Source organism: Pyrgilauda ruficollis, unplaced genomic scaffold (genome assembly GCF_017590135.1).
Source record: "Pyrgilauda ruficollis isolate IOZ18807 unplaced genomic scaffold, ASM1759013v1 scaffold5, whole genome shotgun sequence".
Classification (NCBI taxonomy): Eukaryota; Metazoa; Chordata; class Aves; order Passeriformes; family Passeridae; genus Pyrgilauda; species Pyrgilauda ruficollis.
The window spans coordinates 5626152-5650629 of NW_024526599.1; the positions used below are offsets into that span (position 1 = coordinate 5626152).

Below are 24478 nucleotides of genomic sequence, written 5' to 3' on the forward strand. Positions count from 1 at the left end.
CGAACAGAAGGGTATGTGGAAGGATACTGGTGTGGAAAAGACGTCAGTAACCACAGCGCCTTGCCCCCAGTGACACAGGCTCCTACTGGCGCGGAAGCCGCAGACAGAAGCCCCCGACTGCGCACACTGATCTTTCTCGAAGCCTTAACTCGTGGGGGCCGCGAGGCGAGGGGGCACCGGCGGGGCGGGGGTACCGGGGAGCCCGCGCCCCGCTCGCAGCCCCCGGCCCTGATTGGGCCCGCGGGGAGGCCCCTCCCGCCGGGCCCCGCCGCCGCCGCGCCGCGCCCGCTCCCCAAATACACCTTGGCGGCGCCGGGAGCGGCAGCGGCGCCTGCCCAGAGCCCCTCGGCGGGGCTGCGGCCGCGGGCACCCCGCGCCATGGTGAGTGACGGAGGCAGGGAGGGAGCGAGCGAGAGAGCGAGCGGCGCCCGGGGCGCGGAGAGGGGCGGCGGGGACCCTGGACAGCGCTGGGACGGGGCGCCCGGCCGGGACCGCGGGGCGCGGCCGGGGCCGGGGCTCTCTCCGGCCGGGCGGCGATCGGTGCTGAGCCCCGGCAGCGGGCGGGGCGCGGGAAGCCCTCTCCCCTCAGCGCCCCGAGCCCCGTGTGCGCCCTGCTCCGAGCCAGACATGGGCGTGAGCGAAACAGGGATCGATTCGGGGCTGGAAGCGCTCGGGGAGCCCGCTGAGGGCTCCAGCCACGAGCGGTACTCCGGCGGCCTTTGTGCATTGTGAGGCTTTCTAAGAATTCGCGAATTGCTGATGCTCGTCAAGCTAATTAAAGCCATCCAGGCTGGTGTTACTGCGTTATGCTTAGGTAAGGTTTCTTACCCGGTTTTCAGAGCAATTTCTATCATTCCACCTCATGAATCAGACACCAGCCTGATATTTCATCACATACTTGATGCTCTAACAATAACTTCATCTCTGCGTCTGCTATTCCAGTTATTTCTGTCTCGTAGGAAGAATAAATGAACCCCCAAACTGTGTTGCATTCATGACGATTAGCAGTTTTTCAGTCAATTTTCTCCCTCTTTCCATTTCTTCAAGACTTCAGGCTCGTGATCCGTTTTCTGAGTGAATAGGTTTGTTTCTGTGGCTAAAGCTCAGTGGGCATTACTAGCCTACGTTCAGTATTCCCGTTATAAAATCATCACTATCTATAATAATGAGACACTTGAAAACTTTCTCTCATGTAGAAAGGAGTGCTTTTATACATCTTTTAAACGCCATATGTCATGTCTCAAGCTTGCTCTAATGCTGCTTCTAAAATGGTTCTATTTTCAGAGCTGGTCACTTATTCTGGGGATGTAGTAAGATGGCTTTCTAAGTTCGAAGGATGATTTAATAGGGAAAAAGTGATAAGCAAGGATGCAGTGTATCTATAATGCTGTATTTGGGCTTTTCACTTCCACTGGACTACAGGTTACCCTGTGCTGCATGTGGGTTGCTCTAAAGAGAGATGTTCAGACATTTGCTGTTTGGAATACTAGTAGGAAAACCAAGATTTTTATTCACTTGGATTCTCCATTATTAAGTCTGAGAATACAGAGCTACAGAATAATGTAACAGAGGATTTTTTTTCATAACAAGTGTAGGAGTTTAATTATATTTGTATGAATAGAACAAAGTGTTTTACTTATTTGGAAGTGGTCTAATCTTAGAATTTTTCCTAAGACAGAACTCCCAATGGAGCCACTCCCTTTTCTTGCAGTTAGAATTAAGATGATTTGTTTCCAAACTACAAAAAGTAGTCATAAGGAAACATACACTTTAAATCATAAATGGGTCTACTACTTTTCTAGGGTCAGGAACAAAAGGTGGTGACAGGCTGTACTGGGAAGAGATTCCTGTAAAAGACCATTTTACATAATTAATCAGAGAAGATAAGCAATTCAGGCATCCAGAGAATGTGTGCAAATGTGTTACAAATGTTCTCTTTGTAGGGAAGAGAATTGTAGAGAAGTTTTTTGCTTGGATTGTGTTGCTCTGGAGTGCTACATATGGCCATACGTTCTGATGACTGTTCTCTTTGCTTTGCCAGTAGCAAGAACCTCAAATGAACCAGGTGGTTGTAAGGAAGCACGAGGAGTATGTAGCAAAGATAAAAAAACTTTATGCTCCCATTCTTAAAAAAATAAAAAAAAACACCTTTGCTGAAATCATGCTGATCCAAAGCAGGCAGGAAAAGTATGGACGGAGAGAGAAGGAAAGCACATTTTCAGATTTCCTGGTTGTACTTCCTTTTTCTGTGGAAATATATAGCTTGCAGCTATTCTGAGTCATGACAATGCAAGATTATGAGGCAAACACTGGAGGAGAAGGTAAGGAATTTAGTTCTACAGTGGTTTTTTTCCAACTTTTTGACATCAATAAAATGGCTCACCGAGGTCTTGCTGCCCTCTCTTCCACTGGTTCACTTGCTGACTACTCAAATTAATCAAATTTTTAATAAAACACTAAAAATGAGAAGTCAGGGTCCATAAAAGTAAGTACTCAAGTTGAGTATATTGGTTTTGCTGGGATTAATGCTTTTTTAAAAAAAAATCTATCCTTAGCCTTCTATGACAGTCTGTTTCAAAACAGATCCCATAGTAAAATCAAAACATAAGTAAGAGTTGATAATAAAATCTAATATGCCAAATATCAGTAGCAGTCAAAACCTGGTTATGTCATGCTATAAAAGATAAAATATCAGTGCTCTTATGAGTATGAATGCCATCTGTTTAAAATTCTAAAAAAAAAAAAAAACAAAAAAAAAACCAAGACTTAAAATAAGTAGTCCAAGATAGAATTTGTAGCAAACACAACTATTTTCCTCTTAACTGAAATGAGCTGTTAACAAAAAATCCTGTAAATCATATTGTACTTTAAAAAATCCCCAAAAACTAAAAATCAAGCACCTCAGTAATCTAAGCAAGCATATGCTACATTCTGAATTATCCACAAGGAAATATGTGTAAGGAGGTACTGGCTGTATTTTGTATCTATTTTGTAGACTAGCAACAGGTTTTTATAAAGAAAAAGATATATTTTTTCTTTATAAAAGAAAAAAATATATTTTTTCTTTATAAAAGCTTAAGCATTTTAGAAAAGTTCTGTATAAGTAAAAAGAAATCTTATTTTAAAAAATTCTTAGAAACTACAGAACATGATTTAAAGTATTTTATTGTAATGTTATTTAGAAATCATTACATTTCAGATGGCACATTTTGTTAACAAATGAAATTTTGGCCATTGGAGAGCTGCCATTAGAGTTTCTTTTCTGGGATTCCTTGCACTTTTTGTACTATTTACTTTTTAAAGACCTTTATTGTCTATGTGTCTTAAAATCTACTGCATTTACGTAGATGTTTGCTATTGCAATTAAGACTTTTAGCATTTGAAATTAAATTAGGGCCAAATCTCATATTTGGCATTACCTTGATGATTCTTTCTAGCATGTCTTCACCATTTGAGATGGGGCTGTATGAAGTTTGTATATTGTATGGCTGTATGTATGATGCATATTCAGTGTGTCTTCCATGAATAGTTGTATGACAAGTAGAGATTCAAGTTTATCATTAAACATATTATATTTTTAAGTCAGTTCAAGGCATTGGTTTTTGTTCAACAAAGCAACACTGTTCAGGGCAGAATGTTAGTATCTATTTAATTTTAAAATTACAATAGGATTTAAGCATGTGCTTAAATTGGCTAGGGCTTCTAGCTATGGTGTAAACAACAAATTAATTTTTACTAATAAAGGCAGCAAAATTTGCTAGAAAAAGCAGATTTTGTATAAGGGTTTTGTTTATAGATTCACATGCTTTGAGACAACTGAAAAAAACCATTTTAATATCTATAGTTAAGCCTTTTACTTGTGCCATAGGTACTGACTGCAGCTCATTTGGTGCTGTGCTGTTCTTCCATTTTTTTGGTTGTCCTAATCGGGTGATGGCAGTTGTAGGTCAGTGCTAGGAAGTGGCTCACCACACAGGATATTTATTTTTGTAGATGTGGTGTTGAGAGCAAGCTGATATAAACTCCCTTTTTGTAGGAGTGCACGTTTCACTGTTCTGCTGCTTCATGACCTAAGCCAGAGCGAATACGATCCCTACAGATTAATTGTACTTCACCACAGAGAGGCCTCACCACGTCCTGTTCATTGATGCAGATCCAGGCACCTCTGTGAGCTTCAGGGCCTCCACAGGCCTTCAGGAGAATTCCACCCTATCAGAGCATTTTGTGATACTCACTTCCAGTTGTTTTTTATTAATGTTTCCTGTTATATGATGGTTTTGTTAAGTGGAATAGATGCCCTTACTAAGAATATTACTGCTTTCAGATTTAATTGAGATTAATTGTATTTTAACTGACATTCTCAAATGCTCCCTTCCATGGTTCAGGCCTTTACTGCTACTTTTAAGCACTCTCCCAGCTACTTGAACTTGGCAGTATTGTGCTACACATTATTCTTGATTTTACTGCTCTGACTCTTTAAATTAGTTCCTTTGTATTGCTTAAAGTCAATTTGTGAATTGATTTTCTTCTTGCATATTCACTGTTCACACTCGAAGTAGCTGTTCCAAGAGAACGGTGTCCTGCTAGCAGAAGCATTCAAATGAACCCCCTTGTGCAAGTCAAGCCCAGGAGGGTAATTCCTTTCAGGGAGGGCACTAAGCCCAGATGATAACCAAGCTGTGACCTTGTGTTATTTCTTAGAGGGCATTTCCTTCATTAGAGCCTCTGTCTCTACTTCCTACACATATGTATCTGCCTGTGAGCAGAGTGCTCTGCTGTTCCTGCTTGAGTGACAAGGCCACTTTGTCCTAAGGCAAGGGGAGAAATGCCTGGAGACTTGCACTCCTGTGAGGGGCTGTGGGGCGCAGAGCTGTCTGGAGCCCTCCCTTGGGATGGTTTGGCTATGCCTCGCACTTCACGCATGGCTATGCCCATTGATTGTTTCAGCTAAGTCCATATAGAAAATAGGTCAGCCATGCAGTGGCTCAGGAAGAGAGCTTCAATTGTGTAGTTGTAATCTAGAAACAGGACGTGTGTATCATCTTGGAGGAGACTGGAACCACTTCCAAAGATGTTATCAAGCATCGTGGAATCTAGCCTTTGGAGAGCTATTTGTATTAGTGAGCTGCAGGGAATATCCCATGCAAGCCATCCAATTGCCTGCCTGTGAATAAAGTTAAAATTTCTTGTTAGAGGGCCACATGCTAAAATTCTTTGATTATTTTCCCCTCCACAAATAGAAATTGAAAGAAACATACATTTATGAAGTGAATCTGTTCCTCAGCCCAGTTCTGAGTTATTCAGAACAAAAATATATCATGCTTTTGGGAAAAATGTATTTTGTGGGAATCTTGCTGGTGTAATTCTTGGATGTCACTGATTCCAGAGAGTGCAGTAAAACTTGTGGTTTCTGTGATGCCGTGCACAGTAGTTGCTGCTAAACTCTCCACTTTTAATAAATAATAGCACAAAATCAAGTTTCTCAATAGTATAGTAGGCAGTCATCACTGCACAACACACTTTTGTCTTTCTAATGCTGACCAAAGTAAATGTGTGTTTAATTTCATTTTAACCTTGCATTTCACTTGGCACTTGATACAGATGCAGACTGGCAAAAATTTTTCAGGGAAAGCTGATTGCCCTCCTCGGCAAATACACAAACTCTTCACACACAAAAGAGCATTAGTAAAAGCCTGAATACAGAGGAACACCTCAGCAATATTTCTAGTTCGTTATTGGGAAAAATTGGGATTTTATGTTTACTCATAATGATTTCTATGATTTGAAAACACAAGACAATATGCTCAGGTGCTGCCTTCTGGTTAATAGGGAGGGGCATCTGCTTACACGAATAGCTGTGTTTCTCCCTAGTCCAGACTGCTGGCATCCAGGACCCTAAAATACTCATTGCCGTTCCTGTTTTAAATAGAACTGCTAAAAATGGCAAAATTTCCATGTCTTTAGAGAAAGCATGTATCAATCTAACTTTAAATCTCCTTTTTTGTTGTTTTTACCAAAATTGTCTTCATAGTTGTCTCTTGTCTCTTTGCACTAGCAATCTGAAAGTGCAAAACCGTTTGCCTTCACGATGAGAAAAATCTTTGGCGGACTAATAAATTTCTGAAATTTTAGTGAAAATGGAGCCATTAGTCCACAGAGCTCACAAGGCATATTTAGAGGTAGGATTTTAGAATTTCCCCATAGGAAGAATGTTATGAAGGGAGAGAGTCTTGTGGCTTAAGTAACTTAGCAAGGCTTTTGGTCAATGGGGAACTGATTTTTTTCCACAAAAATTGTGACAGAAATAATTACAGTTAATTATAGTTTGAATGAAATGCTTCTTTTGATACAGTTAAAAGTTCCCAAACAAGTTGCATGATATTAAAAACCAGCCAAGGGGAAATGCATTTCCTTTAAGGAATTATGAAGCCTTCAGAAGTAACAGAATGACATTAAACCTGCTGTGTGTTAGCCGTGAAGATTTAGTGTAAGGATACCTTCCCTGTTCTCCATCTATATTTAGCACCTGCATTCTTTTATGAATCCTATCTGTAAAATCTGTTACAATTTTACTGTTTAAAGTGTTTTAATCCCACTGTTGCTTTTAAAATCTGGCTGTCAATTTTTATAAGGTCAAACATGACTTTTCTAAGTCACTCAGATCTACTAAACTGCCCAACAAACTTGTGCAAACTCTTAACTTGTGCTAAGACATCTGGATTCACTTCTTAGCTCGGCTGCTGTCTTCCTTTTGTGATCTCCAGCATGCCTTATTTCCCCACTTACAAAGGAGGCATTGTTATGCTCCTTTCATATCCCATTTTTCTGTCTTAGCCATTCAGTGGGCAAACCCTTCAGGTCAGACATCATCTTTTGCTGTATATTTCTGTATGGCCCTGCTCTTAATTGGATCCTTCTGGGTTAAAATAAGCAAGTAATAGGACTACCAACAGCAACAGAGAGAGAGAGAGCAGAATGCAGGGTATCAGTGGCACTATTTGTCTGCTAAGCAACCTGCCCAAGGATGACCTCACAGAAGGTTAAATACCAGTATTTAAGTGTAAACAAAAGTTCTGTAAGAATTTTCACAAGTTGTGATCTTGCTGACTAAATAGTGAGACCTTCATGAATTTTGGAAGGTAATGAAATATTTCCCATTGCAGACAAAAACATCTGGTTGTGTGGTGGCAATGAAATAACATAGAGGAGACCAGTCTTCATCTCAAGTTAGGCAGAGTTTGCAGAACCTTTTGATGTGCTCATGAGACAGAGACCACATTCGTAGTGTGGCACTGAAAATCTGTTGCTGATCTGAAAATTAGTATCAGCTTCGATCAGGTTCGGACTTAGCCCTGTATGTCACATGCTCCTGATCTGCGGGAGAGGCAGCAAGATTATCAGCTATATGTGGAAAAAGTCACTGACCATAGCAACAGTAAATCTGAGAACCAACAGAGGCATGGCTAGTCACAGTTTGAAGTGTGCAGCTATACCATGCATGAGAAAGAGGTGGGTGGGCATCATGTCACTGACTATTCTCGTAGCAGATTAGAGACAGGCACGCAGAAATGCCAGTAAAAACTGGCTTTGATGGTTGCTTAATATATGAAATGCGGTTTCATATCTTCCTTTGAGTTTCTCTTTGAAAATTATTTGCAGTTCTAAGTAATCAGAAGTTCTAAGCAAAAGAGGGTTCAAATGATAGAGAGGGGAATTAAAAGGAAAAAGTATCTTTTCAAATAGGCTTTGAAACAGTGAAAAACAAGGACTACTGATAGGATACAGGGGTATGATTTACCCATAGTAAAAACGAAAACAGGACATCTATCCCTGCCTGTGTTGTGGGCAGAATTTTCTTAGCAGGAAATTGATATATGGAAAAATAAGATGATAAATAAGAGAGTGGTAGTGGCAGAAGAACACCTAAAATAGTTAGATTTTATTGCCATTGTTGTAAGCTATTATATTGTAAATGGCTGACCTGTTTCATCTTGGAATAAATATGCCTGAAAAGGCAGTTATATGGGCTTATATGACAAATACTCAATGTTTTCTTTCCCAGCTGTTACACTACAGTAATGGAAAACACTCATGATCTTTAGTAAAATATTAATAAATCCATTCCAATCTTTAAACTTAGGTTTGGCACTCTGTCTTTTAGCAAAGAAGCTGCATTACTTAGGAATGCAATCCTAATGTAAATTTAACATAGCATGGGCATCGTGGGATTTAGATGCTTGTCATAAACAGAGTTGAAAACCCAGAGCAAAGGTTTACAACATGAATATGCTGTAATGATGCTTGTGATACTGTGAGAATTTTAATTTCTCCATTGTCACAACGTACTTGTAAAGTTAGTGCTTGTGTCTCGTTAAAGCTTGTCAGGTACAAGTATTTAAAAGAAATGTTTTGTATTTTCCACATCACCTAAAGTGTAAGCAGAAAAGTCAAATATTTCTGACCCCATATAAAGGAAGACTATACACAGTGCAGCAGCCTTTCTTTCCTCCCTGTGTTATTTTTACCTGTTTAGAGTGCACTCTGCAAGATTCGTGGTGCTTCAAAATGCTCTAGAATGCCAAGATGCTTAAAAAATGTTGTCTTCATCTTGGCAGGAAATTCCTTGTAAAGGAGATACTACCTTTCTTTATCCTTAACCTTAAGTTTCTGGTTTACATCCTCCAGGAACTGGTGCATCACATTCCCTCCCTCTGCCCCAGCTATTCTCATGGCTTCTCAGCCTTTAGTCCCTCAGAAAAGAGGGAACTTGCAATGTAGCATCCTCTTTCTGTGCACATAAACAAGTACAGAGGTGAAACCCATTATTTGTTACATGATTTCTTTTTTCAATAATTTTAACTGTCCAGGCAAAGGAGCATACCTCTTCAAGATAATATTCAAATAACATGCAAAACCTATTTGAAGTATTCCTCTGAGTACCTATGCACTTGATATTGCCAGAATTTGATTTTGGTTCATTTTTAACTTTTCTGCCACAGTTCACTAGCCAGTTGCTCTGCTCTTTCACCTCTGAAACAGCTGAACTGTGTTCTTTTCTGCTTGGAGCTGTTATTCACAGAACTAGTATGCAACACAGCAAGTTGGAGACATCCTGTTATATGGCTCCATTTTTGAAATGAACCTAGTTTCTTAATATAATGAAAGAAAACAGGTGTTCAGTGGTGGATTTCCATTTTACAGATTTAAAAAACAGCACATAAAGAATTCGTATGTTATTTGTTAATGTTTTGGTGGAAATTATGCTTGAAGAACCTTTGGTGTGGTACAGCCCCTACACTTCAAGTGAGCCTAAGGTCTCTGGGTGGCTGAAGTGTTGAGACAAAGATGTTTATCAATAACATTTGATTTTAGTTTGGGCTCTCGACAAAGTAATCTGAGATGACTCTGTTGCTGCTTTTCTTTGGCTGTTGCTCCTTTTTGGGAGCTCCTTCTGACCAAGATGTATGCTGATTTTGCCTGAGGACTGAAGCCCAAAGCCTCCCAGCACTGAATCATAAATTGCCACACCTTGAACTAAGAGCTGGATGCCAGTACAGTTCCTTACCTTCTGTGGTGGCAGCAGGAGGAAGGTCTGCTTGTGTTTATGGGTGATTGCTGACACCAGTGCACTTCCATCCTGCCACACTGGAATGCAGGTCAGGGCCTTGAAGGAAGCTGGGTAAGTAGTGCTTCCATCCTGGGATCTCAGATACATGTGCAGCACTAACTGGTATTTCAGAAGGCCTGATGGAGGGAGAAAAGAGGTTCCTTATAGGCATATTATAAAACATAAGTGAAATATCCTTAAAAAAAGAAAATGTAAAATTATGAAACTAAACCTTACATTGGTAACAGTGGACATCTAGTCTTTATGTTCCAAATCAATGCCACTTAAAACAAAATACTAGAAAATAACACAGGAAATTTTTACTTCTTTATGAACACAGGGCAGCCTCATTGAACAATGCTACAAAACAAGGTATGTCATTCCCAGCCCCTCAATAGGAGTTAGTGCAGCAAACCAGTGAAACTAGAAATTGAATCTTGACGGCCAAGTCAAGGTAATAAACACATATCCTTCCTGAACTGTGCATCAGAGGGTAATACATAGCCAGGAGAGTTGATTGAAACACAGAAACAACAAACAAAAAAATTATTCTAAAATCTAAAATACTGCTGGAAAGTTCCATGGAATTACCATGTCAACGTATTCTATAGCCTATACTGACAGATTACAGAAAATTATTTGCATAAGAAACTACCAAACTTCAGTGGATTTGTAGGAGAGAGAGAAAGCACTTTATCAGTAAGAGAACTGTCCATTCCATTACAAATAGTTTTGCTCTATTGGCCGTGTTTTCCTTATTTCCTATGTATTTTTGGATCCTCGTGTTCTTCTATAGGTTTTTTTTCTGTTCTTTCCTCCTTAATCCTCTATTCTGTCTGTATCTCCCTTTGTTTTATCTTTCACATCACAAAGAATAGCAAAATAAATTAGAAAAAAAAGGAAAACTGCAGTTGGAGAAATGGAGACAAGCTCTGATCTTTCAAACTTCAGTAAGAATACTGTGATGTTAACATTATTGCAGCCAGTGCAGTTATACAGGTTGTGAAGTGAGGAAATGTGGGCAATTCTAGGTGCCCTGCCTAGAATAACTCCAGGAAGACTATCCTGTGGTTCATGCAATGCATAATAGCTGTATTTACCCAATGAGAGGAAAGACCTGAGGACCTTGCACAAAAAGTCACAAAAAAGCAGCAGAAGAATTATGGTTAAAATACATTTAATTTGCCTCAGTAATTAAACCCTGAATTTGCACCTTGAATTAGAGGCTGGCAATTGATACATCTGATCAGAGTTTCTGAATTGTTCTTTGTTAACCTTTTATTGGATTTCCATTCTCCAGTATCTCTTAATCTGTCGAATCTCTGTTCGTCTGAAACACCTGCCACAGAAATTAGTGAATTTCAGTGGAATTTGCAAGCATTGCAAGCTAAGCATCTATTTCTGTGCCAGTCTGTAACCAGTACTTTGGCACAAAAATATCCAAAACTGAAACAGAGTTTTAAAATACTGGATGGTATTATTTTTGTTGTATTTGAATATTCAACTTTGGTATTGTTACAAGGGGCTGCAATTCAACAGCTAATGTACTTGAATCTGTATAATGCTTAGCTTGAAACATGCTAAATTTTTCTAAATGTATCTGTTCTGACTGGAGCAGCAGCACTGACCAAGGCTTCTACTATTTGATATGTTTTAGCTATAAGGATGTGTCTTTTTTTTTTTATTGTTTATCACTAGTGAAGATTTCAAAATGTAGCATTATAAATATTTTCTTTTCCTTGGTGTCATGATCAATACCTCAGTGATCCTCTGATTTTTACTGTGTCTATTATTAAAACCCGAAGTGACATTTTAATGACTTGAGAAGTTTCTTTATAAAGGAGCTCACATTTCTACATCTCAATAGCCTTGCTATGGTTTAGATATGTCAAAGCTGAATCTCCCATAAATATTTTCAGCTTACTTTTCCATAGGGCCACATTTTTTCCTCACTCTTCCCCTTAAACTGCCACCAGGGCCAAGGGGAAGATATTACAGAATACGTGGTGAACATGGCAGTTCTCTCTGAGTTAATCTTGCATTCTTTCTCCCTGCTGCTCTCATTTACATGTGCTGACTTTTCCTGTGCAAAAGTAATCTGAAAAACACTCTGTGCAATTTGATTTCATTCACATGCTTAAAAGAAGTGTTGAATAAATGGAACGGAAGGATTTGAAAGAGCAATAGCTGTGGTAACTTCAGCAATTGCACTGGAGACAATAACAAGCATCTCAGATTGAACATTCAACAGGAAGCCAGAATCTGCTTCTGGATTTATTTAATCTTTAGTTTTGTTACACACATGGTATACACTAACAACAGGCTAATGTTAGTCATTAAGTGCTTATTTGTTGTGATTAACAAGATTAATTTCTCTTAATACCACATGTAAGTATTTTACAGAAGCTCTCATCTTTACTTAGCTTCATCATTTTAGTGAAAAAGGAAGCCTGTGCTTTTAAGTGCAACATAAATCCGTATATTTACCTAGCTTTCTCTGCTTTAAATGCATATCTGCTGTATTTTGCAGAAGAGTATTAGAAAGCACCTAAACAAGATACTCAAAGTGGTATTGTAATGTATTCCTAGAGCATACAGTCTCTCTGGATGTGCTGATAGTCTTTTCAAAGGTAAGATGATCTGCTTTTGTGTACTCAAATCTTTTTTAGAAGAGCAGATTTTGAAAGAGGTGGGCTATGAATAACTATATGTGCCTGTACCATTGTGTGCAAAATGACAGGCCAATCAGTGAAATAAAAAAGGAAGGTGCTAATTTACAGTGCACATGGGCTAAATCAGCAATTCCAATTATTTTTAAACATGTTTTGTAGCAGAAACCATCTGTAGTCATTTAATCAAAAAGGAAGGTGCCTCTTGGTCCTGCTCTGCAAATACTGTGGAAGAGAACAATTGGGAACGTAGCTTGTTTCTCTGCTTCTTCAGAGGTGTTTTTTTTTTCCCCAGGGACCTGCCTAAAGCAGAATCAGTATCTGTATGATGGCTATGAAAACACCCCTTCAGCCATCTATTTGAGTTTATTACACATCTTAAATCAATATTTTTTTTAGGAAAAGTACAAGGACATAACCTCAATGCTGCAGGACAAACCATTTTTGCTAATTAGAAGTTCCTGTTATTACCTTCCCATGCATAGTTTTTAACCTTTCTGTAATCTCAAATAACCTCCGTTCTGTGATTATTGCATCTGCACACTAGCTGCAAAAACCCTACATTAAAAAGCCAAGGTCATATTTTGGTTCAAAAATAAGAAAACATGCAAATCATATTTCAGTGACAGCAGTGACAGACCTTTTAGGTTTAATCCTATTCCTGCTGTATCCAGAAACCTGCTGTTGACTTCAACGGGAGTTGGCATGAGTGCTTAGCTATGAATAAATATGAAAGGTAGTTGTTAGTGATTTCCAGCATGAAAATGATTCTGTAGACGTTGTAAACAGAAGTGACAGGTGGCAAATACCCAGTCAGAAAACTCTGCAACTGAAATCTGCTAATGAAACACTTTTCTTTTTCAGTCCTAGTTTTCAGACACTTCTCTAAGATCTGTGGAATCCATGGAAACTTTTAGTACTTTTATTTATAATACTTTTAGTACTTTTATTTATAAAACTTGCTGTTCATTATAATTTAAAGCTGTGAACACAAAGGGAATATTTAACTACATGCACTGTCTTTAGACACTACAATCAATGTTTTATATTGCTCTACCATGCTCCAGTGTATTTGGGAAAATAATATTTATGCAAACCTATATGTCAGTTGCATAAACTGTTACATCAGCTTCAGCAAGAATATGTGCAGGTACAAATCTCAGCAAGATAAGTGTCTTTCAAGAAGTAGGGGAAATTTTTTATCATCTCTGAAAGATGCTTCACAGTTAATCCAGACCATTGTACTCAAACAAGAAGTTACTTCATGCTTTAGACATTTGGAGTTGTTAAGCAGTTTGTTGTTTCATTTATTAAAAAAGAGATGCAGGCTAAGTCATGAATACTAGCTAAAGATTTCACTAATGGTGTGGGATAAAAGGTTACTAGATTTCACTTTTATCACAAAATAATTGCTATATTTTCTAGTTTATTTGCTCTTTAAAAGCATTTTTGGTCTATGAAATAAACAAAAATCAGATTTTGCAGACATGTAAAGTTAAAGGTCAAGTTAAATAGTAAAGTGCTATGCATTGCTAAATTTGAGAGATTGAGCTGTAAGTAGGTATTTGGAAGGAATCAGTAAGCACAACAATTAACAATGACTTCATGTTCTAGACTGTCAGTGCTTTTCCTTCTGTGGATTCTAATTAAATTCCCTTGGCTATGGGCAACACTTTGATCTTTACATTTAACTCCTGCAGACTGTCACGACCACTGCATGTCCTCAGGATGAGGTTTAATTCTTGAAAAGAAGACATAAATTTATTTTTCATAGCTTTTCTCTTACAAGTTTTATGGAAGCATTGTACTTAGAGAGACTGAAAATGTAGATTATGCTATATTTAAAAATACATTCCTTTAAAGTGTGAGAATAATTTCCAGATGCTTTGGATTGCTTGCCCTCACTGCAGCAGCTCCTCTCCTTCAAATGCTTCATCTGGGCACCCAGATCACTCGAGGAGGTCTCATCAGTTATGTCAGTTCAGTATTGGGATTTCTCAAAAAAGCAAAACCAAAATGCAAGTCCAAAACCTGAATAACGCGTCACGGTTACACACAGCAGGTCTCTAGTTTTTGCTGAGGTATCTTTATCTCTGCCTCAGTGAAAATGGCCGTGAGCAGTGCAGCTCCAGCGCTCCTGCAGTGCAGGGGGGCCGTGGCTCTCGGGGCTGTCTCCGTCGGGGATTGCTCAGCTGGGGTTCCAGCCATGCTGCGGGCCAGGGGTGCGGATGTGCCACAGTCCAGGGCTGCCTTCTCATCCTCAGCGTGTGGTGGAGGGAGCAGAGGGTCAGGTGCTGTGAGCCTGCCTGGTGGGCTTGCTGGGGAGTGTTTTCACAGAAGTTTTGACTCACAGGAAAATAATATTTTTCCCACGCTGCCTTCTCAGCGTGCCTCCCTGTTATTTGGTCCTAGCATAGGAAAATATTTACCCTATGAAAGTACTTAATGTGATACTTAAAATGGCAAATATGTATTTTATCAGCAGCATTTGGGAATCGGTCCTTCCTTTAGCTGCATGCCAAAACATGGATGTATTAATTAAGGTTCCCCCTGTGCTTTTAATTGAAACCAGAGATGTGGCTGCAATATAACTTTCACATCTGGAGTCTGGGCTTCTCCCAGGGGTATATTTGGATCTGGGGACTTGCTTCAGACCATTACAGGGAAATGAGTCAGCCACAAAACCAGTATAAGAAATTCAGTGATACTTTAAAATGAGGGTTTTGCCCTGTGTTCAAGAACATTAGTTTCAATACTAAGATGCAGTGTTTGGTGTTATTACACAAATGCTAATATTTTTAAGCAGCAGAAATGTCTGTCTCATGACCTTAAAATAAGAGATATTAGTAGTTTTGAAGTTGACATGTATTCTGTGAAACTTGTTTTCAAGATAGATGACAAGAAAAGTAGATAATTTGGTTTTTTCTCAGAAAACAAAGGTAATTATTTTCTTCATCTCCTTCTTGGTAGCTGTCTAATGTTGCAAATCGCAATCTATTCAACTTGGAGCACAGAGGAAACACTTGATTGTGTTTCTCTGCCTCTTAAAACAATTTATACAGAAAAAAAAAGGTAGAAAGGTGAGGAAATTCCACTTTATCTGGGGACAAAGATTTCTTGTAAGCAAGGTCTAGATTTTTAACTTGCCCTAAGCAGTCATATAGTCATAGAGGACAGTAGGCAGGATAAGTTACAACACTGAACTTGGATTTACTAAAATGTTTGGACTGTTAAAACAATGATTGATTGGTGTGATTTGTGTTATTTTATCATAGCTGCTTTACTATCTTTTACTTCGTTTGGTAATCACTGTAATTTCATTAATTCATTAAGTTGTGTGGTGTGCTGTGGTATTTCCTTATTACCAAAGCTATGCTGTGACTTACACAAAAATTTTGGCTCTACTTGTATTAGAATAGCCCTAAACAGAGGGTGAGAACACTGGAACTGGGTTTGCAGAGCACACAATGGCAGTTTTAGTGCTTTGAAGAAAAATGGTAAAAGACTACTCTTAAAGGGCTCTGAGGTAAAGACAGATTGGAACAAGGATTGACTGGAAAGAAAGGAGGGTGGAAATTTTGGCTGAACAAGCAAGAAAGTTAATGCCTGGCAAAGCATATTCATTTTGGGAGCTGGAGTGGAATTTGAGATTGCTGATTCTAGTAATTTCTTGGGCACCAGTAAATTATTGTGGAGTTCACTGTTCCATATCATGTCTGATCCTGATCTGTAGAGAGGATAACAACCTTTTCATCAGTTACTGCCTTTGCTCAGAAATACGTACTGTGAAAAAGCCTAGAATCTTTCAGGAAAGAAAAGTACTACTTTGTAAATTAAGTAAAGCCTGTGTCTACACAAGGTGGTAATGTACTGGAATTGTCTTCCTAGGGAGGTGGTAGAGTCACCATCTCCGGATGTGTTTAAAAAAAGACTGGACATGGCACTTGGTGCTATAGTCTAGTTAAGGTGTTAGGGCATAGGTTGGACTCAATGATCTTCGAGGTCTCTTCCAGCCTTATTATTCTGTGATTCTGTAATGATTTAGGATTGAATGGTCACATGTATTAAGGGGTTTCTAGACCAATATCCAAACAAATTAATGCTTTGAAGGTGTATGTACCCAGGACATTTAAACTAACAGTGAAGCAAACAATGAAAGGTTAACTTATTTGCACAGGATTTAATAAGACTAATAAATACTTGCTTTGACTTCTTAAAATATGAGCTTATATATTGATGTGGACTTGAGGTGTTTTCTTAGTATTTTAGAAACAATCTTAAGATCCTTGGAAATGGACCAATGTCCAGGGCTTTGATTTTGTTGCTACCCTCAGCAACTTGAAGTAGAAAAAATAATATGCATATATTTTACTTGATATTACTAAGACAAAATTATAAGATTTAGTTATTTTAGCTGTGTTTGTCAGCTGATAGACACAGCAGCTGAAACAGAAATGAACTGCTACTGGTAGGGAGGGTGCTGGCTCCTAACCTGTCCCACTAGAAGCTGGTTGTTTTTTGCCCGTGCATTAAAAGAACAGTCCTGCCTTGCTCTCTTCAGAGGCACTGATTGGCAAGGGGCAAAAGGCAATGATTTCTGAACCCCACAGAGGTTAGAGCTGAGTGGGAATAGCAAACCCCTTTCTTATATAAAGGCAGAAGTTAACAGCTGCTTCTGTAGAGGCAAAGGCTTCCACAGCACTCCGGCAAGTGCTGCAATCACTCTCATACCAGGGAAAGTTAGATTCAATCAGTGATATATTTTGACTCCTGCAAAACAGACTAATTTTTTTTTAATTATTGCTCAACATGCAGCAGTTCACCTAACAAAGAGATAGGTATGATTTAAAATTAAAAAATTATATACCATCATATCATATTCTGTCTTACTCTGAGTGAAGGACTCTGCTTGTCATAAGATAAAACTGTTTAATGTTGCTTTTAATTTTTTGTGCTGTGTCCATAAATTAAGATTATAAACTACCTTTAGCTACTGTTGGCAAGTGGTATTGCTTAATTTTTATAAATGGCTGTGTTAATATTAGGGATTTTAATGTATGATTGATTCATTGATCTGTATCGCATGACAATGTCAAGAAATGTTGTAATAAAGGAAATATTCAGAAGCAGATAGTAGAAATAAACATGGAGGAATGCATTTTTGACTACGAGACATGTATAGATGTAAACTTAGAAAGAAATGTTTGTACAGAGCATTTTCAGCACTGTTACGTTATTCTGCAGCTATGACTATACTATGTAAAGTCATCTTCATTTTTCTGAGTGGCACAGTGCCATGTTTTACTCAGTCAGACACTAAATAAATTGGTTGCTTGTAGTTTGATCTCACAGCAGAGTATTTAATTTTAATTTTCAATTTGTTTCCCAAGGTAACTACAACATCAATTACTATGGCAGAGATGGAGAATTCACATTAGACACTGCTACTCCCCTGGGATGAGCTCTCTCAAACCATGTTTGGAGAGGAATCAAAAACAGAAACTATTTTCATGGCCTGCAAAACAGACTAAGGTTTGTTTTTTGTTGTTGTTGTTATTGTTGTTGTTGTTGTTGTTGTTGTGGTCATAAAATGTCTAAAGACATGGTGAACAGTGGGAGGGTTGGTGTTCCTCATTCCTGAAACACATCTGCAGATGTTTGACTTAACCTGTGATGTGTGGTATCATCTTTCTCATACCTTTTTAAGGTCCATCATACTGCTGAAATTCCTTCTGTTATCTCTACACTGGGGATTCATTATCTTTCTCTGTCAGACCTTTAACATCACTATCTAATTATCATATGATAATGAGTGAGACAGATTTTCCTGAAATACAATAAACTTTTTTTCTGAACATTACTTAAATTAAGTGCAAGATGCACTTAGGATACCAGATGCAAACTTGATGCTTTAATTAAAGAAGACACAGAGGGGAGGTTTTTTTTTCAGTATTTGAATCCTTTAAAGTATCATGGAATCAGGTTTTCCACTTTGTTTATTTAAATATGTGATTTAGGGGGTTTTGTCATTGCAGAGGTCAGGAGGAGTTTTGAACTGACCACTGCTTGAAAATTGTTATGCCTGTTAAATTGGTAATGGTTCTGAACTGGGATCTCTGTTATCAAAGAGCCATACACTTTGTTTCTGGGAAAACAAGAACTTCAGGATGCTTAGAAAATGGTTCTTAAGAAAACTCTCTTGAGGATCTGTGTCTTCATTATTTGGATTTTAAAAATCTGATATTGGTTTTGTACAACAGTATAATTGCTAGAAACATCTTGGATATCCACCTTCTTCCACATCGATTATGATATGTTCATAAATATCAACTGGCAGGAGCCAAAGTAGTGTTCAGATCAAGGACAAAGATTCCAGGATTCCAGTCCCCACCAGGGCAGGATGAGGCTGAATGTGGGTGTCCTGCAGCACACAGGGTGGCATCACAAAAAGAAGCTGCAGACACAGTAGCTGCATGTCCAGCAGCTTTGTCAACTCAGGGATATTCACATTAGTGCCTGTTTTGCCCCTGAAAAAGTCTTGTTCCATCACCATCTTCTGGGACCTCTTTTTCCCACTTGGCAGCTTCTGGAGACTTTTCAGTTGTAAAACAATGGCATCACTTCCTTTTCTGAACTGATTCTACCTGCCTGGATATTTTTCCTAAGACAATAAATGTGATTTAGTTAAAATACAATATGCTAGCATGGAGGTGAACCCCAAATACTTCCAGATTATTGTTTTCTATAAACGGAGAAATAATCAGCAGGAGAAAAAAATCCAGAGACTGAAAACTCATTGGTAATTGATGAAGGTCATTCACTTTCTTTCTTCTTAGGTTAGTGCAAATGCAGTACATGTTTGTTACTGTCTAATTTAGCCATTAATTCACTCTTACATTCTTCACTGAGAAACTTTTTCTTAAGTCTGTTTAAATAGCAGCATATGCATTTGCAGTGTTGCATTCCCTGGGAGATGTTTAAAATGTTTAATTCTGCATTCTTTTACAAAAATATATTTCAGAGTCTTTTTTCCCTTTCACACTGCAGATATACTTAAGAAATTTTAGTAGTTATTTTATTAATTCAGAATTTATCTTGAAATTTAAGGCATAAATCCAGCAAAGCATGTGAATATAAATGTAAGATCCATCAAAGCCATAATTTTTTTTAGGTTTGACAATTGTGTATATATATATGTGTGTTTAACTTCAGTATACACATCAGTCCAACTGCAGAAAATATGCATATCTTTTCTGCTTTTCTTTTTTAGTGTAGTAATATTGGGTATGTAATGGCTTCTGAATAAAGATGTCTATCTATGTATGTATAACAATGCTTACAGTATAAAGTATTGTGTATATTTATGTATTTGGAGTATGGCTCTTGCTTTAAATTTTTCACTGCCTTATTTGCTACCCAGTGTTATTCAGCAATAAAAAAATGAAGTATTGCTGATGTCCATGCAGCAGAAACAAATGAGTTTCTGTGTAAAAACTGAAATCAGAAATATAAAATGCTATGTAAACATTCTTCAGCCTCTTGTTCTTAGCATTGTGTTTATTGATTCTTAAAATAAGTCATTAATTTTGATAGATGTCCCCTAGAGCCTGACCTGACACCATCAGTATTACAGCATACTTTAGAAGGGGCTTTTCTGCCAAATATTCTTCTCAGCAGCAGGTCCAATCAAAGTAGTTCCTGCCTATTTCTCCTTTTATCCGTGCCATTTATGCTGTGTTTGCAGCATTCCTCTGCTGTGCCATTCATTCCAGCTGTTTCAAAAGCAGCAGCTGATAACCTGTATCAGGGAATTAGTTATTTTTAACCCTGATACAGTTGCAGTGTGACCCCAAATGCCCTTAGGGTGTCTCAGGGGCAGAAACAAATGGTGTAGTGCACAGGCTTATTAAAGCTGTAGTGCCTTTGAGAGAAGTATTTGTTGTATCTCCAGAGAGAAAAATGTAATACTTAGCTGCTTCCAGAGTCACCAAAAGCTCTCGAGGATTATTTTTAAAGAGTATTATATGAGGATGAGAGGATCTGATTCAATGAGATACAGTCAATAGAAAATGAAAGAAAGAGACTTTTTCAGACTATCTAACTGAAATAAATCTTTACTATACCGTGTCCCTAAGTGCCACATCTACACGTCTTTTAAATACCTCCAAGGATGATGATTCTACTGATTCCCTGTGCAGCCTGTTCCAATTTTTGAGCACCCTTTCTTTGAAGAAATGTTTCTTAATACCTAGTCTAAACCTCCCTTGTTAAAACTGGAGGCTGGTTCTTCTCATTTTTAAACTTGCTACCTGACAACTTGCTACAGCCTCCTTTTAGAAGCAGTAACACTCTTGGCTGAGCGTCCTTTTCTTCAGGATAAACACTCTCAGCTTCCCCAGGCATTCCTCATAAAACTTGTACCCCAGATCCTTCCCCAGCTCCATTGCCCTTCTCTGGACATGCTTCAGCACCTTCTTCTGTCCTTCTTCTACTGAGGGTCCCAAAACTGGACACAGGTTTCAAGGTGTGATCTCACCAGTGCCGAGTACAGAGGGACAGTCACTGCCCTGCTCCTGCTGGCCACACTATTGCTGACCCAGGCCAGGATGGCACTGGCCTTCTTGGCCACCTGGGCATGCACTGGCTCATGTTCAGCTGCTGCTGACCAGCACCCCCAGCACCTGATCCTTTTCTGACAGGCAATTTTCCAGTCACTCTCCCTCAGCCTGTAGCACTGCATGGGGCTGTTGTGACCCCAGGGCAGGAACAATCACTTTGCTTGTTGAACCTCATATGATTGGCCTCAGTACATAGATCCATCCTGTCCAGATCCCTCTGCAGCAGACCAGCATTCCCACTCATCTTTATGCTGCCTGCAGACTGACTGAGGGTTCACTCAATTCCCTTATCCAGTTCATTGATAAAAATATTAACCAGGTCTGGCCCCAATACTGAGCCCTTGGGAGCCCCACTAGTTACTTGCTGCCAACTAGATGTAACTCCATTCACCAATAATTTCTGGGCTTGGTCATCCAGCCAGTTCTTTGTTTGGCAAAGGGTATGTTTGTGAAAGCCATGAGCAGCCAGTTTCTCCAGAATGTTGTGGGAAATAGTGTCAAAGGCTTTAATTGAGTGTGGGTAGACTTTATCTTTTTCCTTCATTCACTAAGCAGATCACCTTGTCATAGAAGGAGACCAGACTTGTCGGGCAGTGCCTAAACCCATGCTGGCTGTGCCTGATCCCCTGGTTGTCCTGCATGTGTGATGCTACTCAAGATGATCTGCTCCATGACCTTCCCTGGCTGACTGAGCCTGACTGAAGTCAGGCTGTCAGGTGGTATCCTCCCTCTGACTTCTTGTGGATGTGTGTTCTTACGTGACCTCCTGTCAGCTGGGACCTGCCCAATTAGGCTAGACTGCTGGTAAATAATGGAAGATGATTTGTTGAGCTCTTCTGCCCATTGCCTTTAGACCCTTGGGTGAATCCCATCCGGCCCCATGGCCTTGTGTATCATAAGTTCTGTAGCTGATCACTGACCATTTTCTCCTGGCATATAGGAGCGTCATTCTTCTCTCTCTCTTGTAATCCAGCACAGGGTCTTGGTGTCCTGAGAGCAACTGTTCTCACTATTAAAGACTGAGGCAAAGAAGGCACTGAGTTCCTCAGCCTTTTCCTCATCCATTGCCACTATGTATCCTCCTGCATCCAGTAAAGGATGGAGATTCTCCTTAGCCCGCCTTTTGTTGCTGACGTATTTGTAAAAACATTTTTGTGTTTTACAGCAATAGTCAGATTAAGTTCTAGCTGGGCTTTGGCCCTGTAACAAATGGAACCATTATTAAAATTAAAAGTTTAATGTGTTGTTTGGAAAATACCACCTTCAAAAGCATAAAAATCCCTTAGTGTTTCCAAGCAACTGCAGTTGTGTGGTCAAATTCCCAAGATGTGAGTTGTCACCAGTCAGTTGTTTTTACAAGAGACTCTAACCTTTGGTCTTGGATAGTTTACTGTTTAAGAAGTACACACACTAACTTAAGTCATACGTTTCTCTGTTACATAAAGGATATATTGGACATAAGTAAATTTAGATTTAAGTATTCATAACTGATCTGTTTCATTGTGCCATATGAGATAGTTTTTAATAGCTACTTATAAAGAATCAAAAAGATTTCCTCATTGGAATTCCACTCTTTCAGAAACCTCATCCATCAATGTGACCAAATATGTTTTGGGTAAGACAAGTCCTCTGCCTTAATCACTTGAGTCCCAGCTCATATAAAACTTAACCATACAGCTTGAGTTACCTGAAGCACTGAAGTTAATAGATATTACATGCTTAAAATGGGGCAAGAGTAAGTGCTTTCCTGAGCTAAGTCTTCAAAAAGCCATTATTTTAATGTACTTAAGATAAAACTGACACATCATGGGAATTTAAAAGAGAAAATAAATGTTTGTAATGCTTTTTTTTTCTTTCTTGTTTTGTAGGGGCAGAAAAATTTTTCTGTGGTGATTTATAGCTACCAATAACCTTCCACAGTGGTTGCCTTATCACCTTATTATTCTGGCATCTTCTGCTCTTGTTAGTAAACATCGAGCTAAGTACTCCTAATCTCAAGAGAGAGACTTCATACAGTATGTTCTGTACAAAATTGAAAGACTTGAAGATCACAGGAGAATGTCCTTTCTCCTTACTGACCCAAGGTCACATTACTGAGGAACATGACAAGGACTGCACAGAAAACAGCTCTAGAGCAGCTTTGCCCATCTGCAAAGAAGTCCATGAAAAAGATGGTCAAGGAAACCTTCCACAAAGGAAAACGAGCAGAAGTAGAGTGTACCTGCACACACTAACTGAAAGCATCTGCAAACTAATCTTTCCTGAGGTAAGTAGATATTAAGTAAAACTTTAATAGCATTTAACTATAAATGTTAAAAAAGCACTCTATGCCTGCCTTTAGATATAAACCCTTATAAAATTGCTTTGACTTAAAAGTTTGTGTTCTTATGTAGTTCTCCCTAGTTTAAATCCACTTCCATTCCTTCTGGACATAATTTTCCCACAATCTGTGTTGTACACACCATTCCTTCCACTGTATTTCCCTTACTTTTGCCTTGTATTTGCAACCTTCCACTGATCTTTTTAATTGCTCTTTTTAAATCCATCCTTTTTTTACCATTTTTTTAACATAGAGATATAGTAATAGAAATTCTGCCTTGTTACCTAATTATGTAAATTATGTGGTCATCTCGTCAGTACACCTAACTAAATCCAAACTGCTAAGTGCATTAATCATTATCACAAAAAAATTAAAATAGATGTTTCCATCTGCTGTGATACTAACCTCCTGTCATACTATTTTTAAAACCTTTACTGTTCGTATTTACCACAAAGATATTCTTATGTCTCTGCTCAACTTAACTGAAAACACACCCAGGCTTGCTTGAGTGGAGATGAATACCATGGTTTATCTCTGTAAAAAGAACATGAAAAATGGAGCTCTCTAATATCCAGCTCTTGGCCTTGTCTCAAATTCAGTGGGAGGTTTGAAAGAACTGACTGACATATTGGGACTACAAATAGCAAATGGACAATTCTGTACACTCATTTAATTACAAATCCATTACTTGGACATACAGTGTACCTTACTTAAAGTGCTGGAGTTTTGTTAAATCTATTTTCAGATCTGATTATGCAGATCTTTTTACCTCTGCTGCATTTATACAGACGGAATGCATCCCTTTAAACTGATCTCTAAATTTATAAAGGAAAAGACTTGCAACCCAAAAATGAACTGGCAAAGCAACCTTTCCAGGATGTCAGGATTGCTGTATTGCTTTTCTAGTATACAGTTGTTTGTGGGATTTTTAATAACTGGTATTTTTTTCCCCCTTTAAAGAGTGGTATAAATGTATGCAGTTGCCTATTACATAATTACGATAGGCTAGTCCATCATCTGGGACAAAGCCTGGTAATGAGAAGATATTATGACCACGTACCCTAGGAACCACTGAAATTCAAGGTTGTCATTGTTACTATTTATATTTATTCAAGTCATATGCATCACAACTTTGTTCAAGTCTGTTCTCATGCTGATTTGGGGTCAAGCCCTAAGCATCTTCCTAATCCTATTTTTCCATAAAAGGGCTTTGCTTGTTTAGAAGCATATTTTTCATTGCTTAGAACATTTACATTACTTAAAT

At 38.7% G+C, this 24478-nt stretch overlaps 1 protein-coding gene across 2 annotated transcripts in view; it reads left to right on the forward strand.

Annotated features, from left to right (window-relative positions):
* The first annotated feature begins 275 nt into the window (after nucleotides 1–275).
* Nucleotides 276–24478, forward strand: part of GUCY1A1 (guanylate cyclase 1 soluble subunit alpha 1) — a 36147-nt gene continuing 11944 nt past the window's right edge. The window contains exons 1-2 of one of the 2 annotated variants that reach the window (XM_041479933.1): nucleotides 276–381; nucleotides 22763–23160. In XM_041479933.1, coding sequence (XP_041335867.1) covers nucleotides 22912–23160 — 249 coding nt within the window. In that variant the 5' untranslated portion in view covers nucleotides 276–381; nucleotides 22763–22911. Of the gene's footprint in view, nucleotides 382–439; nucleotides 815–22762; nucleotides 23161–24478 lie in introns of those variants that run through there. The other variant, XM_041479934.1, reaches the window with a different exon arrangement.